The sequence below is a fragment of the Leptosomus discolor genome, chromosome 8 (assembly GCF_034619465.1).
Source record: "Leptosomus discolor isolate bLepDis1 chromosome 8, bLepDis1.hap2, whole genome shotgun sequence".
NCBI classification, from domain to species: Eukaryota; Metazoa; Chordata; class Aves; order Leptosomiformes; family Leptosomidae; genus Leptosomus; species Leptosomus discolor.
In genome coordinates, this window is record NC_141398.1 from 34,846,746 (window position 1) to 34,868,460 (window position 21,715).

Sequence of the window (21,715 nt, forward strand, 5' to 3'; positions counted from 1 at the left end):
CATCACTCCTGAGCTCAGAAGCAACTGGGGCTGCCCTAGCCAGACAAGGACTTCTCAGTGATTTCAGCGAAAGTCATGTAACCTCCGTGTCTCATTTCCAGTGATGGAACTGGTAACAATTGCCAACCCCTCTCAGGGAGTTCATGACAATACATTTATCCTCCTTTATAAGTTCTCACATAGATGGAAGGCGCTACAGATGCATGAAGCCCAACTATTTATTTTTAATAAGACACAGCACAAACAACTGACAGCAGCTCCATTAATATGTATTTCATCACTGTGAGTGCTATTTTCCTTCAGAGGGAACAAACTGTATATACTGATCTGCTCATATGGAAATGTTAAGTCAGAGAGATTAGTTTTCTGCACTCAGTTGCCACTTTATAAACTGAAAATTATGAAACCAGAAAATGCAGCCAAAAAGCCAAATTGTGCACTTTTATGGTTCACCAAAAAAAAAAAAAAACAACAAAACAACCCCAAACATGAGACAAGGTATATTTTATATGCAACGGCTCATTAATTTTAAGTGTCGTGGGAATCCTGCCAGTTTTACCCTCTGAGTAATTATCTTTTGTCTTAATTTGTAAGATTCTTGAAAGGAGGAAGAGAGAAACGGGAGAGAAAAAATGTTCAGTCTCACAGGAAAATCTTAAAAAGCTTAAAGCCTGAAAACACAATAAAAAAGGAGAGATGTAGATGCAAAACAGTCCTATTCAAGCTGTCTCTAGTTAAACAGTAGATGGTATCAGTTTCTACAAAAAATCACTGTTTGTTTCTTCCAATACCTAGAATATTGTTATATCCAGCTAGATAGGTATAATTACAAAACACTGTCACAGGCCAAGCATTTAACAAGGAAAAAAAAAAAAAAATCCCTGGATTAAGATTTTGCTCCCGTCTGAGTAAAAATGTAGAAGTTATTTAGACAATAAGTAAGTTACTTAGTACAATGCAGGATTAAACAGTCCCTAATAGCTAGTAAGACAGTTCAGTGAAAAGATGAAATTGCCAGGAAAGACCAAAAAACTCTCCAAGAAATCTCACTGTCGAAGAGTAACTGCTAGTAAGACAGAAACACCCACTTCTCAAAGGAAAGGAAACGATAAAACTCGCAAAACCCCAAAGCTCTGCATTAAATATTACTGAGACCAAATCAATGGTGCAACAATAAAACTATTACTAATTCTTTTATGTCGTCTTATGCAGCAAATTGCATTCTCCTTCATGATTGCCAGCTCTTCAATATTTCTGAGGCACTCAGAGAGGCAGAAAAGGTGTATCTTATGCTTTACTAAGCCCAGATACAAGTGTGTCCCAGCTACAATCTCCCATCCTAGAGATAACTCTGACACGTACAATATCCAATGTTCTGCTCCCAGGTATTTTTTTCCTTCGTGAAAGAGTAGTCAATAAGGGTTTCATCCTTGAAGCAGTAACTTCACCACAAAACAGAAAGACATAAAAAAAAAGCCCAACCCACACAAGTGATGAAACTCACAGGATTGAACCAAAAATCTTTTGTAGTTTTGAATGATGATTATTTTATGCTACCTTAACCAGCTCTGTATTTCCAGAACAGCTTTTAGTTAAAGGTAAGAGCACTACTAACAACAAACAGACGTGCAAGTAAATTATTAGTCTTCAGACACTTCAAATAGGATAAACGGATATTCTTTTATCCACGTCCATCTGAATGCTCATTCTCAAAAATGTCACATCCTCCAAAGCAATTATTCAATTATTATTACTATTAAGCTGAAACAATAAGAGTCCCAGCATGAAATACTCGTGTGTCTTTTGATTAGCAGCAATGATCAAATGCAAAGAAACTGAACCACCACATTCAAAACTTGCAAGCACTGAGTGTTTTCAAACCACTAATATACTTTATGGCAGCAGAGCAAAACCTTATGGCAGGTGTGATCCCCACGGATGCATCACAGTGCTTGCTGCCATAGGGAACTGGACCCCAGGCACCAATATTCACCCAGGATCCCACAGAGAGACTTTGAGGTATCTCATTTGAAACTGTGATAAAAAAATCCCTACACATACCAATGCAAACTGTACAAACTGTGAGTGTACTGGTTGCAGCTGTAATAATGGCTAAAAAATTTTTTGATCAAGTAAAGCCACAGATGTGCTCAATTGCTACAGATTAACTAAGCATTTACTACAGGAATTGACACTGTAGTGAGCGATAAGCATTTATTGTGTTTTCAGCAATTTTCTGAAGTATTCCTACAAACTAATTTGCATGCAAATATTTTACAGGATACATCCAGCCAGCCATTCAGAAGGCAATTTATAATACGTACAATATCAGACTTCCACTGTGTATGCAGCAGAATTACTGGACTGGGTTCAGCCAACTGCTGACTCCATGGGCAAAGCTTTCTCTCCCAAGCCGCCTTCAAGATTATTCCTGCACTAGATATACTTTATACTTGAGGTAAGAGGGGAGTCTGTTGCAGGCATAGCAAAGTACTCATGTACAGACCGTTTTACTTTATGACAGTGTCTGGCATGGACCATACACGTCACATGTTGTGGAGCTCATGCCGGGTAAAGCAAGCAATTGTGCATTCATGAAACTATCCAAAACAAAGAGGGAAGATAAGAGTGACAGGGAGAAATTTTGTTTTCAGATGGAGAAAAGGGAGCCTTGCCAATGTTGCGAACCTGAGCCAGCTATTCCAATGCAAACCCCATGCTGTCACATAGATCATGTTTGGGCAGAGACGTAGTATTAATCAACTTTTGGGCATTAAGTATCCGTTACTGTACAAAAATATTCTTGCTCTGGCTTTAATTCAGTTTTAAGTCACTGTGAAAACATTTATGTGGCTCTCAAACTGCCTTAAAGGACCAGGCAATAATTCTTTTCCCCTCCCAGAGGAACTAAAACAATGATCTACTTCCATAAAACAGAGTATTTTAATAATGCCGATTGTTTTCCTTAGGTGTGGGGTATGTTCAGACTTCTATAAACCATTTCTAGAGATAGAAGCTGTGTTCTGGAGCCCCCCAACACGACCCACCTATTTGGGGCCAGCGGCAAAGGCGTACTTCAGGAGAAAAGGACACCGCAACATCCTATGTAAACGTGTGGCACTGCTGTTTCCGCACTTCTCTGGCCCTAACCCAACGGTATGCCATTTGTCAGTGGACAACTCTGCAACAGCCTTGCCACAGCTCCATGCTGACAGAAGTCACAGAGGAGAACCATGGAAGGTAACACTGCATTTCTTTTTGACTCTATCAGTAACGCAGCTCAAAACCCTGCATGCGCAGGAATATATTGGGCCACTGAGAGGAGCATTATTGGTATGAGACACCACGCCACTGTTTGCAAAAATTCAATACCAAGCTTCTTGTCTTAGCTCAAATTCATTACTCTCACCTAACCATTACGACACAAACAAAATCAAGAGGGTCACTTGCTAAGCAGCAAGTCCATACAAGAAGTGTCTATCTGTTATCACGAGTCTCTCACCAGGAAAACAATTCAATTTTTTTGAGCAACTTCCAGCTCCCCTATTCTTCTCCACAGGTCATACATCTAGCTACTGAAAATCCACAACTCCCCAAACGTGTTGTGTCTTATTTGCATATTTAAATATGCAAATTACTGCAAAACGGGTAATTTTCATGTTACATATTTTTGCAGAAAAATTAAATGTGCAAAAATGTTTATTGCAACAATTACTGGTTCCATGGTATTTCAACAAAAGGCTGTAAATCATCAAAATAATTGCCTACCCATTAACTATTGTAGCACTCTGCCTGAAATTGTCTCATTCTGCATTTTAGCTAGATGCAAAAAATATTTTTTTTCTTCTAAATGTTTACCTCTTCAGGATTAATATAATTAAAAAGACACAAAAGCCTAAGACTGTCTTATGTGCCCACCCACAAATACCAAATTTACTTAAAATCAAAACTAAAGAAAGAACTGCAACCATAAATTAGAACTTTCTCACAACACGCTCAAACAGTAATGTATGCAAAAGATATGTCATTTAAGCCCAAGATATACAAACCTGCATTGAACTATATCCTGAAATAAGAAAAAAAAAAAAACTATCTATGATCTTTTCCTGCATCATCTTTGTTACTACACATGTTAAGGAAATTACTCTGCTAAATTACCCACTGCAAACTGAGAAGCGAAACATTCTTCTGTACTTCTGGTAAGCGAGGAAGACAGCACTAAAGCAGAGTATAGTATTTCTAGTGATGCCTGCTCACTATGTACTACTGCCAGATCTGTTTTGAAATTTGAGCCCAAAGAAAAAAGGTGTCCACACTATTTTCTCCCCTGCTCATTTCAGGCAAAAGGCATGCAGAGCAGTTTTTATCTGACCATGTTAACAAAACACAGCATGGACTAGTAACTGTTTATGACCCAGTAGGTTTTCTGACACACTGGAGCTCGCTTGCTCCAGCTAAGGAAACAAGACTCTCCTTCGTGAAGAAGTCCAGTTTACAAATAACGATGGCTAAGCCCTGTTTTCCTAAATGTAAATTAGAACTTAATTGTCTCAGGTGTTCGAAGACAAACACGATGTTGCCAGGTATGCTGGCCCAAATGTGCAACTCTCTCCAGCTTTGAACTGCCGAGCTGGCATGAGAAATACTTAATCCTGCAATCATCCTTCTTGAGCAAATCAGCCAACCATTATTGGAGGAACTGTAGCCTGCTGTACGCTATTTTCAAGTTGTCTACGCAACTGTATCTGTGTACGCTGCTCCTCCTGAGGCCATCTTCCCGCCCACAAGCCCTTTCAAGTACAGCAACGCCTATCCCCTTTTGCTCTTGTGATGGGACCGATAACCCAACAACTCCCTAACTGCATCTTCCAGCTCCCAATCCCAGCCTGCCTAACAAAACACTTGGCACCTGCAAACATTTTCCTTCAGGAGCCTGAGGAGAAAACCTTCCATTGTGCCACAGAATGAAATCAAAGTAGGATTTATTTAGTAGCGAAGAATTCAAAGAATTAGTTTTAAAGAAACAGAGACCTAAGCCTACCCTCTTACCTACAACCTGGAATTTCCTCCAAGCAACAGGGAGATGTAATTTAGACTCAGTACCTCCCTGTGCCCCAGGGAAGCAGAATACAGCTCACTTGGGAAGAACCTGCTTTCTGTGCACATCAGCCCGCAGCAGCAGCTGATGACTGACGCCCTCCTCCCTTTGCATAAGGTCAATTTTTTAACAGATCAATGTCTCTCCATCTCCTCCTCCATGTTGGCAAGATGCCCTGTCATCCAGGCTGTGGTTAAGAAGTTTCTCCCCACACCTGGCAGCTAAACTGAAGAAAAAACACGCTGTTTAAGCCAATGCTCCTGCCTGCTTCTTCCACCGAATTCCTTGCGTTCAAAGCCGTGTAATAGTCTCAGATAGACTGATGGTCATTTGAGATGCGTACAAAATGCAAGCTGGGAAACAAGGATATCCATCTGAAAGCCACACAGGCGTCTCATGGCTGGGCATTCTGGATCGAAACATTGAGAATTACAGGGTTCCTACACCCACATTCAGAAGGGTCACTAACAGGATTGCAATTATAACACAGTCATCCAAACCTCTGCGCTATCTGCTGCAATATGCAGCACCACATCATCCCTAATTTTCCATATGTTAATTTTGAAACTCACCACAAACTTACTTAAAAGGTCTGAAGTTAAAAGGGAACTACATGCTTTAAAAAGATTAAATCCTTGACTGAAACAGCAAGAAGGATTTCTCTATTCCAACTAAATGTTCATATGGTTTCTTAGCTGGGAAAAACATCCGTTTGAAGTCAGTAGCTATATGGGGATGAAGTGATCAGTTTCTGGCCTTTCACTGTTTTAACCTTGCTACAAATCCTAACTCAATTAAAATCATTCTGATTAGGATCAAGTTTTTCTAAATATCCCCCTCCTCAAAAGACAAATATAATTAAAAGCACAAACCTCTGCTAATTTTATTGCTGAATTTGTCAGAAAAGTTATCAATGGTATTTTGTGGACGATGTAAGGCTAGATGACCTCCTGGGGTCTTCTCTGACCTGAATTACTCTATGACATGTACTGTGAGATTATACTTTTCCATAAGCAAGTAAGAACCACTCACACATTTTACTGCCATTACAAGAGAACAGTTCTCTTGCAAACAAAAACTGCAAGTCTTTAGACACCATCTTCTTAGTGAGAATTGTTTGTTGTAAGTTTAATCATGCTTATAAAAGACAGTAGTGGGAAGAGTTACATGCAGAACATCCCACACGACATGAGAGCTACCCACCCAGATCTAACACTAGTTTCTAACCAAGGCACAAAGCACCACAAACGACACACGAGCCTTCATCCCCTGCTAACTTATCTTAACATGTCAGACCCAGACTAATCAGCTGAAATTTGGCAATGACATGAAACCAATTTCTGAGAGCATGGCTCTACCATTTTCCCTTGTGGCAACAACCGCAATATATCAGAAAACAATTTAACTGCAAGACTGTCGCTGCCTGCACTAAGATACTGCATGAAGGAAAGACTTGCACATTGCTATGTATCCCTTTTCCACACTCCCATGAATGTGGAGGATAAACACTTCTGACAAACATTTTACTTTGCTCTTTTAACAGTTGGACACATGTGCAGCACATCAGAAGTACTAAGGAAGATGAAAAAGCACGGGTAACAATCTGATGTTTTAAATATATCTATGTAAGTAGTAATGTTGCAAGGCAACAATTGAGTTGAGCTAATTACTTCAATCCATGCAGTAAACTATGCCACGTGTTATATGTGCTTCTTTTTCATACTTAGGCGTTTTTCATTGAGTTAGCTGTCCAAAAGGTGGCTCAACAAGCTAGGTTATAACAAATAGTTTGGTGTGCAACCCTAATAACGTCCCATATTGGCATCAGAAGAAGATACTGACAAATGACTTCACCCAAGAAAGTTGTTCTGGCCCCCATTTAGTAGAAAGCAATCATGTGACGCTGTCTAATGACATTAATCAAACTCTGAACCTTTGTTGTTTTATGTCATAGCAAATACTTAGCATTTTCAGGTCCAAAGTTCTTGACTACACATTGTATATTAAAAACAAAAGACTTTAATTCATTAAAAATAGACTCTCACGCTAGATTAAGTTCATTTGCTGCACCCGTCCCTGGTCTGCCTTTGTGTGTGGTCTCATTTAAAAGAGACACACATGAACCAGAACCTATTTTATTCATTGGAAACAAAAATACTATTGGCTGTCAACCAAAATAACAGACACTGAAAAATGGGAATACCCCTGGGTAAGGAAATTTTAATTAAAAAAAAAAAAAAGGAGGAAGAAGAAAAGAAATTACAATGATGAAGCAGCAGCAGCTGCCTTCTCTGGGAATTCCTGTTTCATCACCTTTGTCAAAACATCTCACGTTGTCTACTATGTATTTTATAAAGGTCTTTTCCAGATCTATTAAAGCAGCAGCTTCATTTATGCTCACTCTGATCTGTATTGATAAAGATTATGAAGCCATTAGATGGCTCATTAAATTTACCTTTACTTACCCCCAATTAAGATTTCAGGTGTCTCTGGTTTTGAGTGAATTTCAAAGTGGCTGCCATCTGGGACATTCTCAAGGAACACGATCGGCTCCTCTTGTAATGACACATCACATTTAAAACTCTACGGCAGCAGTTCAGTTACATGCAATCTCATTTTCCATATGTAGAGTTTTGTGCCTGTTATTTTGGGTGGTTTATTTAGAAATGAATCCAAAGTGTCAAGTTTTGATCCTTGGCTTTTACAGCAGTAAAGCTCCTGCTCACAACTGACAGTCGAAATGCTATTAGGCATAACAACCCCTTGCACTTCTGCACAAACGGTTCACAAAAAGAGAGTTTTTGAGCTTGGGTGTGCAATATAAAACAAATTCAGATGTAGTCATGAAAAATAATTTTTGGTATATGTAACAACGGCATCCTTTATAGAAAACTCCCTTCTGAAAAACTGAGATGAGGACCAGCACAGTGAAGTAACTGGGATGTACTAATCTCTTCTTCAGAGCAGACAGTAGCACAAAAGAACAAAAAAAAAGCAGGCACAGGTCACAACTATCTCTCAAAAAGTGCGCTGCAGAGAGCATTCCTCTCAGTCGTCCTACTAAAAGGAGGCAAGCTGAATGGGCAGTCACCACACGGAAAGATTTTCATGGTAAACTAATATTGGGGAAGGGAACAGAGAGCACAGGTTCCATTTTGAAATTATGTCAGGCAGAGAGGGCATGGAGTTGTTACACAAGAGCTCTTGCAGGAGAGAGAACGACATCACACAGGACTTTGGCAGTGGAGCATTATAGCAGGCTCAGAAAATTTTTAGCGTGGCTTTTAGGTCTTCCATTTTACACTCAGTGATGCTGCAAGATACACAGATCCATTTATCAAGATCTGGCACGAGGACACCATGACAGAAATACTGTGTAATGAAGGCAGCTTTTGTTGATTTGCAAAGAAATAACTGACTTGAAAAAGCTTCTTCCATAAAATCTTCCAATCAACAACATGAATGCAGTATCTTAACCTACTGCAATTGTGGTATCAATATTGCATGTAAGAAATTAAGCGAACCTGTCACATATTTTGATAACACTTGTGAATGATTGTATTTAACTTTGATAAAATAATATCATTCTGAATTAAACATCAATCTCAAAAAAAAAAAAAGTGACTGTGTATGTATATCTATATAGACATAGATATATATGTGTGTGTGTAACTCCAGTATATGTGTGTATATATACAATTGCAGCTCTGCAGTTATAGTTCTGCCACAGACAGGAGTTCAGATTGTCAGGAGAAAAAGGTTAAAGCAGAAGATGCTAACGCTACATCTCACTCCATCCTCCCATTATGGCCCGTATCCTTCCTCACTCAGATCCAAAAGGCTGGACAAGGATTAAGCACATGCAGCTCAAATTTCTTTACTAAGCAGTACAGGAGAGCAGCACCATTTAGGACCTACCTTGCCCATTTGGTACATGTTTATGCGTTTTTCCTTTCCTGGGGGTTGACTGGCATGATGATGAAGCATTGTTTGTGGCTGTTTTTGTGTCCTCTGTCTCTTCCTCCTCCTCTTCTTCATCCTCATCATCCTGAGAGCTTCCAAAATACACCATGTTGCTGGGCAGCGCTGGAGAACCTGACCGTTACAAATAAAGGGCTCGTTAGCATCCTTACATTACATTCACTTACTGCACTAACCATATTGAACATAACCTACTTTAGTGATATGCACAGAAGGGAAGAGGGGGACTCCGAGATGGAAGGTCACACTAGTGCATGACTAACTGGAGGGTTTTATTTATTAATTTTTACCAACAGGATACACATGTGCTTGAAAAACACGGTTCCCACCTCCCCAGCATATTCTAGTCATACTTCAGACAATCAAACAGTCTTGCTACAAGGCCTAATTAATAGCTTTGTGTATTCAGAAAAGGACTAATGCACATGCTTAATTTCAAATGCGTGCTTAAGTGCCTTACTGAAGTCTTAATGCACGAACTAGAAGCTTACAGCTTTTCTACACAGAAGAAAAAAGAGCATTTAGAAATCAATCTGCACCCTGGCAACATTTTCAGGTTATTGTTATAATAAAATATTAGTATTTAAACTTCACAATGTTTTGCATACCTCTACAGTATTGTACACAATGTTTTGCAGTAATCTGGTTCAGTTTTAAACAAAGAGAAAAACCCGAGACATTGAGACGCTTAAATTTGCCTAGCAGGTCCTTGGAAAAGGTGAGAAAAGAGCAAAGGTCTCCTGATTCCCCGGGCGCTCCTCTGGAGGATGTTGCTTCTCATCTCTTGCTTACTTCCCATGATGCTCCCCCTAACCTGCCTCATTTGCAGAAGGGTAAGCTACAACATGTGATTCAGTGAGAGAGAAGTGAGGATTCACAAGCTTAACACAATACAGAGTTGTAATTTAAACGTAACTCTTGCACAAAATTTCTTTCACACATGTCATGCAACAGCGTACAGGTTTCCCTGCACTGCACCAGGACTAGCATATCTAATAGCTATCTATACATAACTAGCAATCTAATAACTATTTTTAAATGTTACTGCTGACAACTAATGGACATTTTCCCTTATGCCCAATACCAGTTTCTACTTTCAAATGAGTCTTCTGTCTATCCCCTGGAAGTACAGGTGCCCTAGGAGGCTTCTATTTACTCACAAAGAGATATTTTTTTTTAGTGAAGAAAGAGAAAAAAAATAGAAAGTCAACAGAAGAGGAGAATGAGGACTTATCACTGCAATTATTTTCCTCTAGCTAAATAAAACAAAGGACAGATAGCTGGGCTACAGACCAACAACACAAGATAGTGGCTATTTGGCTGACACTTCCTTAGGAAACACTTCTGGCTTCAAGCTCTTCACAACAGCAATCCTGGTTTTTTGCTTGATTTTTAGCTGTTGGTGTTGCAGTTGCCAACAGCTAACTAAAGCTTCTTTTTGGGTATTTTCTGCTCCCACCAGGTTTGTACGAAACACGTTTTAATGAATGGATATCTAAATATGGACAAAAACTGGGATAGGCTGTTTCCGCAATGAACCATCCTCTCCTAAGTGTACTGGGTTTTGTTGGGATGAAGTTAATTTTCTTCGTAGTAGTTTGCATGGGGCTGTGTTTTGGATTTGTGCTGAAAACAGTGTTGATAACACAGGGATGTTTTAGCTATTGCCGAGCAGTGCTCAGACAGAGCCAAGGCCTTTTCTGCTCCTCACCCCACCCCACCAGTGAGTGGCTGGGTGTGCACAAGGAGTTGGGAGGGAACAAAGCCAAGACAGCTGACCCTAACTGACCAAAGGGATGTCCCAGACCATATGACATTGCGCTCAGCATATAAAGCTGGGGGAAAAGGAGGAAGGGGGGGACGTCTGGAGCGACGGTGTTTGTCTTCCCAAGTCCCCGTTACGTGTGCCTGTCCTCCTGGAGACGGCTGAACACCCGCCTGCAGTGAATGAATTCCTTGTTTTCCATCGCTTGCGTGAACGGCTTTTGCACTACCTGTTAAACTGTCTTCATCTCAACCCATGAGTTCTTGCACTTTTACCCTTCCAGTTCTCTCCCCCACCCCACTGGTGGGGAGCGAGTGAGCGGCTGTGTGGGACTTAGCCCCCATCTGTAAAGGCCTTTGCTCTTGGGTTCTACAACGGTCCCTTTGGGACTGTGGCTGCCTTGAAGAGAAGCAGAAAGAAACTCTCCACCAGCACTCCGTGCTGTGCATCGGTGGTAGCCCTCGGACAGCTACGAGAAACACTGCAGCAGTACCTAGGGCATGACGATTCTTCGCCCTGAAATAACGTACATATTAATCCATCCAACCTAGACATAACTGCATGGACACATATGGTTATCGTAGGGGGAAAGCCGTTGGCATGCCACAACTGTTAGATCTATACAGACTAATGATCAAATTAAGACTGCTGACGTATTTCAAGGCATGGGAGCTGTAGCAACTTAAGGAAACAAAAAACTTTGCATTTTTTATGCAAGCCTGGAACTTTTTGGCACACTCTTAAGCAACAACCATAGTACATAAGAGGTGCTGAGAGGCACATTAATTCTTCTGCTTGAAGAGGAGAAACTTTAAGTCTCAACAGCAACTAACTAGAAGACTCCAAAACAGTTACTCTAGGACAGTGCTGCCTAAGAAATAAAATGTCTTTTTTATTCCATCTAGGTACCCAAGTCTGTGGTAAGGATTCAGAAGTTGTTAGCTCTGCAAGTCTGTACCGTGCATCTGTTCTAATCAGGATCCGAAGTCTGGCACCATCCATGCATTAATGCATTGACAAATGATGGCAGTAAAAGCAACTTACTGTTAGGAGCCCTCAAAATTAGATTCACACACAGACTGAAATCTCTTTGTTATAATTAGAGAGATAGTCAGAAATTTTATCCTTCTGAGACACTAAAATAGGCGACCAGATACAGGATCTATTCTCCAAGCCTCATCTTCCCTAGAGTTCCACATCCCTGAGCTTTTTTGTCAGCTGCTTTCAACAGCAGCCAGCAAAAAAATTATCCCCTGCGACACAAGTGTTATTACAATAACAATCTTTTTTCTTTTTTAAAATGTAGAATAAAACATAGTACTGTGTCATTCTGCTTAGAAAGGAGGCAGGGTCTAACCCAAGTGTGAGAGCATATATAAACCTCACCTAACTCCTGGTGTGCAATCGTAATCTCAGTGCATAAATCTTTGGTCAGAATGAGATTTTTTTGATTCTTCCCATCGAGAACTATGAACAACAATGGTTAAACTGCATTCCTGGGACAGCTAGGAGTGTTTGGGAAGTACATATCCAGCGAAATTAGACTAACAACGTCCAATAACACAGGAGAGTCCTGCTAGCCCTCACTTTACTGATCTAAGTGCTCTGCAATACAAGACCTCAAAGAAAAGCTGGCATTCAGTCTGGGTTGCCTCCTCCCCTTCACCCCTCCCAATTTTTCCTACATATTTATTAAAGTAGACTTGCAAAACAGAAAAAAGGCTGGACTCGTGCATTATTATTTTTTTAAGCACAGTTTAAGTGTTTAAGCGCTTTGCATTTAAGCACTGTTACGGATGAAAGACACTGAAAGAAATGTAAAAGCTATGAATTTTCTTGCTTACTTTTTGTATTAGAATCATTTTTATCATTGTCTTTTATAGTAAGATTTTGGTTCTGGAATAGCCTCAAAGACTGAGAATATTCACACCTTCAGGTTCAGGTGGTTAAAACCACTTTAACTCTATGTGGTTAAACATGTCCAAAAGGCTGAGAAAACACCAGTTTAAAATACTGAAACAGGCTGCTCAATATACTGCAAATTCTTTTTATAAGCAAACGGAAGGAAAGACAAGCCTGTAAGTACACTGTGATTTCATTCAAGCTAAAGAATGACAATTATGTTGATTAAGCAACATCTAACATGTGTACGTGTGAGCAGCTGGCGTGGACTGGTGGTTTACACCAAGCAAAAAAGCTAAGAGAACCCCCCAAAACTCCTCTCATGGAAATAGAGGAACAGAACATACTGTTGTAGGCATTTGCTTGATTTTCTAACTTACAACACAATATTCTGCACATTTGTGCCTTTGCCTAGACGCACTCAGCAACAGAAACCCATGGGGCAGCTATGCTAGTTCATTCTTGCACATACTTTGCCAGCCAGACAGCAACAGTGAAGATGAGCAATCACGCCTCCTTTTCCTCTTGCCCTCCCCAGCACCAAGGTGTGATTCTCAAAGCCTACCCAGGGCAATCTAAACAACCAACAGTAAAAGAGAAGAGCTGTAATGCTCCAAATAGAGGGCACCAGCTATGCCTGGGAGGTTGTGCATGCCAGGTCCCAGCACTCTAGGTATCTAATTCCCCCCTTCCTTGCTTTCCATCCCCAAGAAAACAGCAGGAAAGTCTGCAAGACAGTTACGAGAGTCTGTGGCTGTATTGAACTTTACAAGCCTCCCTCCGTGCCAGGAGCCCCCAAGTTGTGCAGGCAGCTGCTACCATGGGCACTGCAGCAGATGAAAGGAGAGAGCCAGGGAGCAGCCTGTCAGCACCCCGGGAAAGCATATGAGCAGCGCTCTGCATTGAGAAACCCACTCCGCCGCACACCCGATCAGCAGGTGCCTGAAAAACCTGCTCACTCAGCAAATCCAATAGTAATCTAGAAAGTAAAATTTGACTTCCCACCACTTATTTAGAAGACATTTCATACAAGGAACCATCTAGATTGTCTGTGCCTGCATGGACATTTTTCTTGGCATCAAAAATGGTCTACAGAGCATCCAACTCCAGCTGGCCTGTTGTTGTTATTCCTGTGCCACCACCTTGACTGTGGCAGTATAATTTTTTTGTGGGGCCATGTGGTGAATTGGATCAAGGAACTGATTCAGATTAAAATCCTAGACTAAGGAAACTGAAGTCCATTAATAAATGCTGTAACTGTAATGTAATGTTACAAGCCCTCAAGGAAAGGTTTGGAAAATTTCTGTGGACACTTTTTCTTATTGAATGTTTAGCTTAATATATCACTTTGTTATTAAACAAAACATGAAACGCAGTATGTTTCCAATCTGCATGTTTTGCATCCTGTCCTGATGATGTCTAGGCATATACTTCCTAAATGGCTTGGTTTCTTCCCCCTCAAGACAGCTGGTTTATTTTTTGTTTGTGTTTTTTGGTTTTTTGCATCAATATCTGCATAAAAGCACGTGCCATCATCAGAGAACTGGACGAGGCAATTGCAACATGTTGGGAAGAAAGGAGATGCCATGGCAGAAGCAGCAAGCTGAAAGAAGGCATGCAGCAGCAGAGCAGAAGAAGGGAACCGCTCAGACATGCTGGGGCTGTAGAAAGAGGTGAGCAGCAAGAGATACATTAGCAGACAGACACAGGCTGCAGGAGCAACAGAGAAGGCAGGTACCAAAAGAACTGCTGACATTAAATAGTAATAAATACAGTAAAGCAGGAAGGACATGTTGTATTGAGTAGCTTTAACAGGAGTATCAGTCTGATAGTCCTGTTGACCTGCTGCCCTGATCTGGACACGTGTCACTCACCTTTTCCTGCTTAACAAGTTGCTGTTAACTCACAGTCGAGAGCAGAAAAGCTATGGCCAAGGCCATGCAGCAACCTGCACGGAACTTCCCAGCCCTCTCCCCCACCTCCAAACCACTGCGGGAAAGCCAGATCATCAATGCTGGCCCTTGTCATGTGATTTTGAAAGCCTAACAAATGGCTGATGTAAGGGACTGCAAGACACACAGAAAAAGCAGACAGCTAAGAGAACCCCGGATACTCTCTCCTCACCAGTATCAGACCAGGAGTTATGCTCCTGTGATCAGATACCAGTGTGCTTGGCAAATTTTGAGAAAATCCTTAATGATGAGTTGTCTTTTTTAAATTCACTCATCATGGTTACAATGAGCTAGGAATCGTTACAAAAAGGGAAGATACTCAGCTCTTTAAAAAATGAAGTATGTTTGGCAACTGTTTCTGTCAGTATCTGCAGCTTCATTATTGAAACTCTCTCGAGTATTTTTGTCTTCCTTCCTATTGTAAGAGCAACACAAAAGAAAATCTAACTATATAGGAAAAACAATTACCACAACTATACACAAAGTGTTGCCTAATGCATATGAAAGGATGACAAACGTATGTTATGTCCTCCGTTATAATAATGTGGTGCTTATACAACAAGATGTACAAAGTAAAATATGGGGGTTTTTTTAAGTCACGGCACTGCTTTTAGCAGTTTTCTTGGAAAAGTGCTAACCTTTGCACGTGCAAAATTCAGGCTTGCTACTAAAAGTAGGCAGAATTGATGCTTATGCAACCTGTACATACGGATGCACTGACTTCAGCAGCAAGTGCCTGATTAATAGAATAAACTATACTGGTTTTCAGCCATTTTATTTGACTAATGAGGTTATTAACCTTTTTTTATTTGACAAATGTGTAATTTTCCCTCCTAAATTATGGTATGTTTTGTTTCTCATTAAATTACATTAACTTTTGTCTTGGACTAGCTAAACATTAAAAAAACTCTGAATTTGGATCTGAAGAGTGGAATCAGCAGTACGGAAAGTGCATGTGCTTTGCCAAAAGCACTATTTCATTACTCTTCAGAATTAGATGGCAGTGTTTCTGCAATATTTACTGAAGTACAAACCAAATGTTTTCATCTGGACAGGATTCAAAACCTGGTATGTTACAACCACAACAAAAATCATCTCAATCCAAGAGCCTTCTCTGTAATTTGGGCTGTGGTTTCTGCAAAATTGGAGGATTCTTCTCCATGAATTATTTATACCAACTTCCCCTCTAGCTCCTCTTTTTTTTTCCTCCTAACAATTAAACATAACCCAGATGTGCTTTGGAAAAATCTTAAAACAATTTAAGACATCAGAATGATTTAAGCACAAGGCAGGTCAAGGTATGTGGGACTTAAGCCTGCCCCAATAAACACACGGCATGCCAAGCCCTACAATGAGCTGCATACAGAGGTTTGGCTTCTCCTCTGACACACGGCCCCATTTTGGGGTTGTATGCAGGTGGAAAAAACCTTGCCTCCCAAATGCTCCTAATGTACTCACATCTCAATGCTTAAAATTTAGGGCCTGCTTCTCATTTATTATACGTCCTACTTATTACATTTCGGCAGGACAGCGCCAAGTCCCCGAAGTGCGAATAAATGTAATTTATGCCCGCACTTTATGGTCGTTTCACAAAGCAACGCTAAAAGAGAATGAACTGCATAAACTCTATAGGAAAGAGCAATTGTATTTTACTTGTCTGACTCCACCTGCAGAAACAGACCCAGAGGGAGCTCTCTGGTGCCTCAGTGAGAGGGAGGAAAAGGCCATCCCAAGTACAGAAATAAAGCAGAGCTCAAACACACCAATGGTCAAACTCTCCCTTCCTCAGCCCATGTACAAATCACAAGATGCTTAGTGTTACAGCTAACTTATCGGCTAGTGTAGTGACATAAACCTCATCTTCTCGGACGATTCTTCAAAGCAGTAGATCTAAAAGCAAAAAGCCAAAGAAAATTGTTCCTTTTCTAGGGAAATGGAGTAAGGGTGGGGAAATGCGTGAATCTGCAGGGAAAAAAGTGAAAGGTTCACTTTCCAAAATTAACAAAATACACACCAGAGTAAGACTACTGAATATTTTAAAAAAAGACAAGTAGAGCACTTCTCACATCTACAATTCATATCTGACAATCTCAAAGCAATTTACCTCCACTGACCTGGCTAGACTTGGCAGTGAACCTCAAAACCAACCCTTTCCACACACACTTCAACCTCTGACTCTATCTTCCCCTCCATCATGAACAAGACAAGTCTGCAAGTCCCAAACCACCACCCTGCCATTCCCAAAAGACTACCAGGCTGTGTTTCATAACAAACAGATCCTGAGCCCCGTCCCTGGCACAAAATAAGTCCTTCGGAGAGCACTGAAGTAGGTTCACAGGTTACAGAAGCAGGCTCATAGGTTTCCATCTGGGAAGAAGGGCAGGAATTGCCTTTGCCAGGGTATTTTACATTGCCCACCTGGGCACTGAAAACTGTGGGCAGCAAGGTTTCAAAGTGCTGCTGCCACAATCTCAGCGCTCTGACTTTATGCCAGTAGGTCACCCGTAATCAACGTCCAGCTACACCAACACCTATATACAGTGTTACACATTTATCCTCATTTTGCAGAAAAACTAAACAGCTCGCCGAGGAACTCAGGAGTGAGTCTGTGGCAAATACAAAGGCTGAACCCCAAGACTTGTCTCCTGTTTCAACAAGCTAATTTCATCCTGTAGCTTTTTGCAGCGGTAGATACTGGAATCAGTAACATCAGAAAGGGGCCACAAAACAGGAAGAATGAGAGAAAACTTCGATTCAGCTGTAGTACCGCACACAGGCTACTGTCTTGCACTCAGCAGCTCTTCCCACCTCTTAAATCTCCCACTAGGCACACACTGATGTGAAGACCCATCCTCCGCTGCATACCTGGAGGGATGACCCTCCAGCAGCACTCCCATCCCCTCGGAAGGAATAATGCTATGGTGTTGGTCACCAGGCTTTCCCTGTGTGCTTCATACACATGCTGTTCACTGTGAGCCAGCATATTCATTTCTCCCTGCCAACACTGATTAAATTACTCTTGTCCTAAAGCACCATGAGAGTTAGTTACAAGCCCAGAGCAGCATATTCCACAGGTAGACTAAATGGTTACACATACGAGAAATATCTCATATTTTAAACTTCAACATTATATTCTAACTTTAAAAGAGACCTTTGAAATTGTGAGATTACAGTTATTAAATGCAAACTTTTTTTTATTAAATGGTTTGTGCAATTAAGATTCCACACCCTGAAGTTTCATACAATTATAAAATCATAGAATGGTTTGAGTTGGAAAGAACCTTTAAAGGTCATCTAGTCCAACCCTCTGCCGTTAGCAGGGACATCTTTAGCTGGATCAGGTTGCTCAGAGCCCCGTCCAACCTGACCTTGAATGTTTCCAGGGATGGGGCTTCTACCACCTCCCTGGACAACCTATGCCAGTGTTCCACCATTCTCACTGTCAAAAATTTCTTCCTTATATCTGAATCTGTCCTCTTTCAGTTGAAAACCATTGCTCCCTGTCCTGTTGAAACAGGCCCTGATAAAATGATTGCCCTCCTCTTTCTTACAGGCCCCCTTTAAGTACTGGAAGACGGTTGTAAGGTCTCCTCGGAGCCTCCTCCAGGCTGAACAACCCCAACTCTCAGCCTTTCCTCATAGGGAAGGTGCTCCAGCCCCCTGATCATTTTTGTGGCCCTCCTCCAATAGGTCCATGTCTTTCCTGTGCTGACAGCTCCAGAGCTGGACACAGTACTGCAGATGGGGTCTCACCAGAGCAGAAATTATTATTTATTCTTGTGTTTTTAGTCTATCCTAAAATTTTAGTCTCAAATACCAAATGATTTAACAACAAAAACCAATAAAATGTTGTCTTCCACTATTTTAAACAAATTATTGAACATCTGCAGGTTTTAATATTATTTTGGAATTATAAAAACTAACCCAGACTGCAAAGCAGTTCACATTTTTGGACAGTGTCAGCATTTCATTGTTTTGCTTCCAGCCTAATCAAGTTGCTGTGCTTATTTAATGTGCTTACTCTGATCCGGCGAGCATGTCTCCATGGTGGCAATATGCTCCCTTGGAAGACTGGTGCTTCAGACTGTGATTGATGCAGTCACGGGCTCTCTAAGTCCGGTGTACCTATTGATACTGAACCCCCAGGTAAACGTACCTTCTACCTTGTTAAAAGCTAGGCAAATTAACAGCTGTTTTCTAAATTAAGAGCTCCCAAGTTTTTGATTTTGGGGGCTCTCCTGCTGTCATGGAAAACCTCTGCAGGTATCTACTGGCACAGGCAACCCTTCCTATTAAGACTCAAGAGAGCAGACTGGGATCAAAGGCCCCTGAGCCTAGCCCCCAAACAAGGCGTTTAAAAATGTAAAAAGCCTGTTTAAGAGCAAAGCGCAAGAGAACTGGGGCACTGAGATTTAGAAGTTAATGAAGTTTGGGCAAGCGTGCTGTAGTGAGATTTTCTATTTTGGTTTCGCCCAATTGTAATAAATCATCAGCTCATTAAGCCACTGCAGTGCTCAAAGAAAATAAACAGTCATGTGTTTTGCAGAACAGTTGTTAAAAGAGCCTGAAAACCCAATTTGTGAGATCTCAATTAAACCATATTTATTTAGGAATCCCTGAAATTCTCTAGCATGTAACTCCCAGAAGCCTGGCTTAATTAGAAAACTGATCATGGGAAAACTTCTTAAAACACAGGCTCCTAATCATAGCCTTCCTGTTATCACCTTTTGCCAAACATCTATTGCTCACAGGGAGTTGTTTCTCCTTCCCTCTTTAGCCGCATATTATTCCACTAGCAATATTTTTAACTCGTAAATAATTATGAAGAGTAAAGGTAACTTAAATGCACTGTTATGGAAGCTATTAAGAAAAATTTGGTCAGAGGCAGAAAATACAGTAAAAGTGAAAGCCGTTGTACAACCGCACGGAGATGACAAACTTGTATCTACACACACTGCTGAGAGATACTAATTATGCCTCTGGCAAAGGGCATACGGGCTCCCTCAAAGAAGCTATTTAAAGATAAGAATGCTGCAGACAAACACTTCAGAGATATCTGTGCTATTCCCTTCCATCTTGTGTTGGCAATTCTAGGTCACGATTTAATAAAAATTTTAAAAAAAAAAAAAAAAAAAAAAAGAGTTTTAAAAATAATAGAAAGTAGGGGAGCCTTGCCAAGTCTGGTCAGTTAGATGTATTCCAGGGTGCTCAGATATTCATCAACTGCTACAGCTTTTTCATTCTGCTCCGCTTACCTTTTAAGAAGTAATTAGTACATTGTATTATCAAATCAAGAGTTCAAAACACAAACTAATTAAAAATATGTCTAAAGCCCCTAGTATTCCGGATAATGAAACCAGGCAGGTCATCTTGGTTAAATTATCTCCCTTTGAAATTACAAGATGCTAAAAAAAAAAAAAGTAAATAAAAGCGATTTGAATCATTAGATTTTCTGACACATAGCATAAGGCCAGGTAAATGGGACTTCTTTTCCTAAGCACGGGACCTTATGCACATCAAGGGCCTTTCTTCCACACTGTCACACGACAGTACTGCTCCATCACCCACAGATTTCAGCTGCTGCCACTTAAAATACATCCCCCCCCAGACTACTGAAGGGTGAACTTGTAGTGGTGATGGGATTTTTAAATGTCTCTATTTAAAAATAGAAAATGAAAGCACATGCTGACATGATGTGACAAATTTACACTGTGCTTCCGACACTGCTGCTGGGTGTGGTGGGACAAGGACAGAGACATGACCACAGAGCTGTTTTCCCACCAGTTCTGGAGAAAATTCCCCTTGCTGAAGAAAATGCAGGGACTATATAATCAGAGCATTTTGAAGGACCTAAGAGAGTCCCAAATTAAAAAAAAATAAAAGAAAAATTTAAAAATTACACAAATATGAGGATTTACCGTCCTGGATCTTATCACTACTACACTTATTACTAAACAATTTTCAAAGTGCTGAACTTCCACCCTGTGAGTGTGCTCTTATTTCCATGTAACTGTATGCTGTGTTTCACTGTGACAGCGCAAACAGCCAGGGCTGGACAGACATATCTGGACAGAAGTCAGAACGACAACATGTCCCACCATGCAAGCAATTTTGAAACCCTCAACACTTCAATAAATAATAGCACAGAGGCTCAAAACCAAAACAAACCCCTTCCAAAAACATCACAAGTCTTCCCTACGCAGGTTTTAAGTAACCTGCTGGTTCTTCACTCTCCAAGCTCTCTGGGTACCACCAGAAGTGCAGCCCACCAGTGCCCCAGAAGGCCACTTCTGGAGCTGGATGTACCAGTAGGCTGCTACATGAACTCCCTGCAAGCATATTAAGAACAAGCTTCCACCTCCTTTTTTCCTATGGGCATACCAAAAGAGACAACCATCTGGAACTAAACCTTCCAAGGGACCAAACAGGCACACTTTCAGGCAGCCAGGACCTCCTGAAGGACACAGAAGTTCAGACACTGAAGCTAGAATCATGCTAATACCAACCTCAAAAACCCCAGTCCTCCTCCCTCCAAGCCACAGCCACTCTCCCACTCCTCCACAGAAACACATCCAGGTAGCAGATGTCCAAGAAGATGAACCTCTGGTTTTACTGGCTCTTTTCGGGATTTATACAGGGGTGATGGAGCAATAAGTTTGTGGAGGTGCTGAAACAGAGAGCTTACAGCTTCCCCTTTCTGCTTTTCTTCAGCCTGTTTAAGCAGACCAAGAACATGCAATGTGCAGCACTCTGAGCAGATTTTCCCTCGTGGTTTTTAATAAAATTGTAATTGGGATCTTGCTGTCTGAAAGCACGTGTTGTCTGAAATATGTAAGTACTCCTCCTGCATATTGAAAAAATTAGGAATGAATTGCAAGTTCTTAATTGACAGTACAAAACATTAATTATTCTACAGATGAATAACAAAGAAGAAAATTACAGGTGCAAGAGCTAAACAGTCACTGATTAAAATTAAAACTAAAAAAAACCCCACCCCAACAAACCTTCTGAATGAAG

The 21,715-nt window shown here is 40.8% G+C and overlaps 1 protein-coding gene across 1 annotated transcript in view; it reads right to left on the bottom strand.

The window, feature by feature from the left end:
- JARID2 (jumonji and AT-rich interaction domain containing 2) overlaps window positions 1–21,715 on the bottom strand; it is a 99,155-nt gene that overhangs the window by 42,380 nt on the left and 35,060 nt on the right. Inside the window, exon 3 of the mRNA XM_086469572.1 lies at window positions 9,017–9,193. Within this exon, the coding sequence (XP_086325698.1) occupies window positions 9,017–9,170 (154 nt within the window). The 5' untranslated portion in view covers window positions 9,171–9,193. The remainder of the gene's footprint in view (window positions 1–9,016; window positions 9,194–21,715) is intronic.